This window comes from Lathyrus oleraceus, chromosome 2, assembly GCF_024323335.1.
Source record: "Lathyrus oleraceus cultivar Zhongwan6 chromosome 2, CAAS_Psat_ZW6_1.0, whole genome shotgun sequence".
Classification (NCBI taxonomy): domain Eukaryota; kingdom Viridiplantae; phylum Streptophyta; class Magnoliopsida; order Fabales; family Fabaceae; genus Lathyrus; species Lathyrus oleraceus.
The window spans coordinates 418,186,507-418,189,076 of NC_066580.1; the positions used below are offsets into that span (position 1 = coordinate 418,186,507).

General features: G+C 39.2%; 1 protein-coding gene across 1 annotated transcript; it reads left to right on the top strand.

Moving 5' to 3' along the window:
- Window positions 1-987: 987 nt before the first annotated feature.
- On the top strand, window positions 988-2,326 carry LOC127123507 (uncharacterized). Its single transcript, XM_051053718.1, has 2 exons — window positions 988-1,080; window positions 1,541-2,326. Exons 1-2 carry the CDS (start codon window positions 988-990, stop codon window positions 2,324-2,326), a joined length of 879 nt encoding a protein of 292 aa, XP_050909675.1.
- The last annotated feature ends 244 nt before the right edge of the window (window positions 2,327-2,570 follow it).

The following is a 2,570-nucleotide window of genomic DNA, read 5'->3' on the forward strand; positions in this document are numbered from 1 at the left end:
GCACACAAGAAAGGGCTCCCTAGGAGTACCTAGGACACTTTGGGTGCTAACATCTTCCCTCTATGTAAGCAACCCCCTTACCTGTAATCTCTGGCATTTTATTAGTTTTGATTTGAAAACTTCTTATCTTTTTTGGGTTTTGTTCGTACTTTTCCCTTTTCCCTTGGAAATAATAAAAGCGCGGTGGCGACTCTGGTTTAATTGACGTCTAGCTTATCCATAACTTGATGGTCATGAATTTACCGCTACACCCATCCTCTACAACATGATCCACATAGAAGCCCAAAGTGACAAACTAATAGCTCGGTACTCTGGAAAAACACAATTTACTCCTGTTGCCTTCAAGCCATACTTTCTTTGTACCCAAGAGTTTAATACTTGGTGGAGAAATTATTATGCTAAAGAAGTTTTTGACATTCCTGCTTTTACTTAACATCTAACCAAAGTTTTCGCCTTTGTGCAGGACAAAGCCAAAAAAAGGTACTTCAACTCATATCAAAGAGATCCAAGCATTCTAAAAATACTTTGAAACTGCCTATAGACCTGACGATCTTAGTCGAACCATCTGCGAAGAAGCAGTTACTCTAAAAGCTAAATTTACAAAGGAAATTAAGGATTTGAAATTGCCTTCGTTCGTTAAACCTGAACAATGGTACAAACTGTCTTTTAACAAGTATCCCCCAAAATTTCCTCGACTGCCAAGTGCTGACTTCACCGTGGCTTTTAGCCCTCTGTTCCCAGACTGGTTCATCTTTGAGAATTTTGTAAAAATCCTTCGACAAGAATCACAAAAAATGTGCCCAGCGGGTGGTTCCGACTAAGCATACTCTGGACAGTTTCAAATTACCTCTTCATATTTGCATATAGCATGTTTGCATAGAGTCTCCAATATATAAAGGTGTGGAATGAGAGGTTCATCGACTTCATTTCTTCTTGATTCCTTAACTTTCTATTACTTGTGATAATTTTCTTGGTTTTATTCCAACCATGAAAATACCTGCCAAGAAAGCTATTTCCACAAACAAAGATGTCGTCGAAGAGAAAGATGAAGGAGATACCAACAAAAAAACAACAACAAAGGTACACTTCATATATTGTTATTGTTTTTCCTGTATGTATTGCCTTCATGTTTTTTATTGTTTTGAGACGTCTCTTCTTTCAGGCAAGTTGAAGACCACTACCAATACCCAAAAAATGAAATCAAAAGGAACCCCAAGTTCAGATGACCGAATTAGATGATGGTGATCTCTCACCAGATACCACAAAACCAACCAAGAAGAAAAAGAAGCATATGAAGATCTTGATGCTTTTTCTCAACCAAAAATAAAGGCTACCAAGACCCCAACAAAGAAAACTTCTACTCCAAGGGTACCTTCCACTAACCCTGAACCACAATAAAAAAAGACTCTGGAATAACTCGAAAGAGACAATTCCAACCCTGGGGCTGAAGGTCCCTAGGTAAAAAATGTTACCTTAATTTCTTAAGTTATTAATTGCTTCTTTTGGATTTCTACTCATCCATGTTTGATTTATTTTTCAGGGGGTCGCAAATGGCATAGAGCAACCAACCATCAAACAAGACATCCCAGTAAGTAGTAGTGATCCTTCCTATCATCCAACATCTCCCAAAGATTCGACAAAAGAGTCTATAGATGAAATGGACAAACCTATTGAAGAAAAGCAAAAGGATCACACAAGTGACTATGAGCATGAGGATGAGAAAGAGAAAAATGCCCCTGTTGAGGAGGAAGTGGATGTGGAGATGCAGAATGCTGACGAAGTTGTCAAAGACATATCTGAAGATGGCTCTCCAACAATTGCAAACCCATGCACTGATGGCCCAGATGACGAAGAAGAAGAGGATCATTCTATGTCCAGCCTTCACATGAATCCTACTGAGGATGAAAATGGGGAACAAGATAGTGAACAAGAGAATGAGCAAACTGATGATATGCCCAAGACCAACCCAACTTCTGATGCTACTAAAAAGACCATAGCACCTTCGACCAGAACCATTGTTGCCCTATCTCCAGAAGAGCTAGAAGCGCTGAAGCAAAGAAAACCGGTGGAATATCGAAAGGCCATTATCAGTACAAAGGGTAACTCGATTGAGAAAAGTCCTAGTACTTCAATAGTGTCAGGTGGCCAATCTATAAGCAAATCTGGTGATGAATTGCTCCTCAAAATCAAAGAAAAATCCTTCAACATTGATTTGCTCCAACTCTTGGAGAATGAAGATACTTTTTGCTTTGGGATCAAATATCTCTTGAAACAAGTTGACGTCTTGAACGCTTCCCCAAAAGTTGTAGATGTCATCATGATCTAGGGCTGCTGATCAATCAAGTTGTTGCAGAACTTAAATGTATAAGGGAAGCTTTGAAAAAATCCAAAACAAATCAGAGACCCAAGCAGATGAATGGGACGCCTCCACTGAATCTACTACAAAAGTTGCAAAATTGGAGAAGGGCTCTGAGCAGAACCAAGAGAAGGTCGAAACCTGTGACAAAAATATCGAATCTTGGGAACAATATATAAAGGAATTGCAAGCCAAGGTTACCAAGGCTAAGGAG

What these genes read in the sequence shown, in the direction of transcription:
- LOC127123507 (XM_051053718.1), top strand. Translation starts at nt 988, where the DNA reads ATGAAAATACCTGCCAAGAAAGCTATTTCCACAAACAAAGATGTCGTC. An exon ending in ACAAAAAAACAACAACAAAG is followed by an intron (nt 1,081 to 1,540) that starts GTACACTTCATA and finishes TTTATTTTTCAG; the next exon opens with GGGGTCGCAAATGGCATAGA.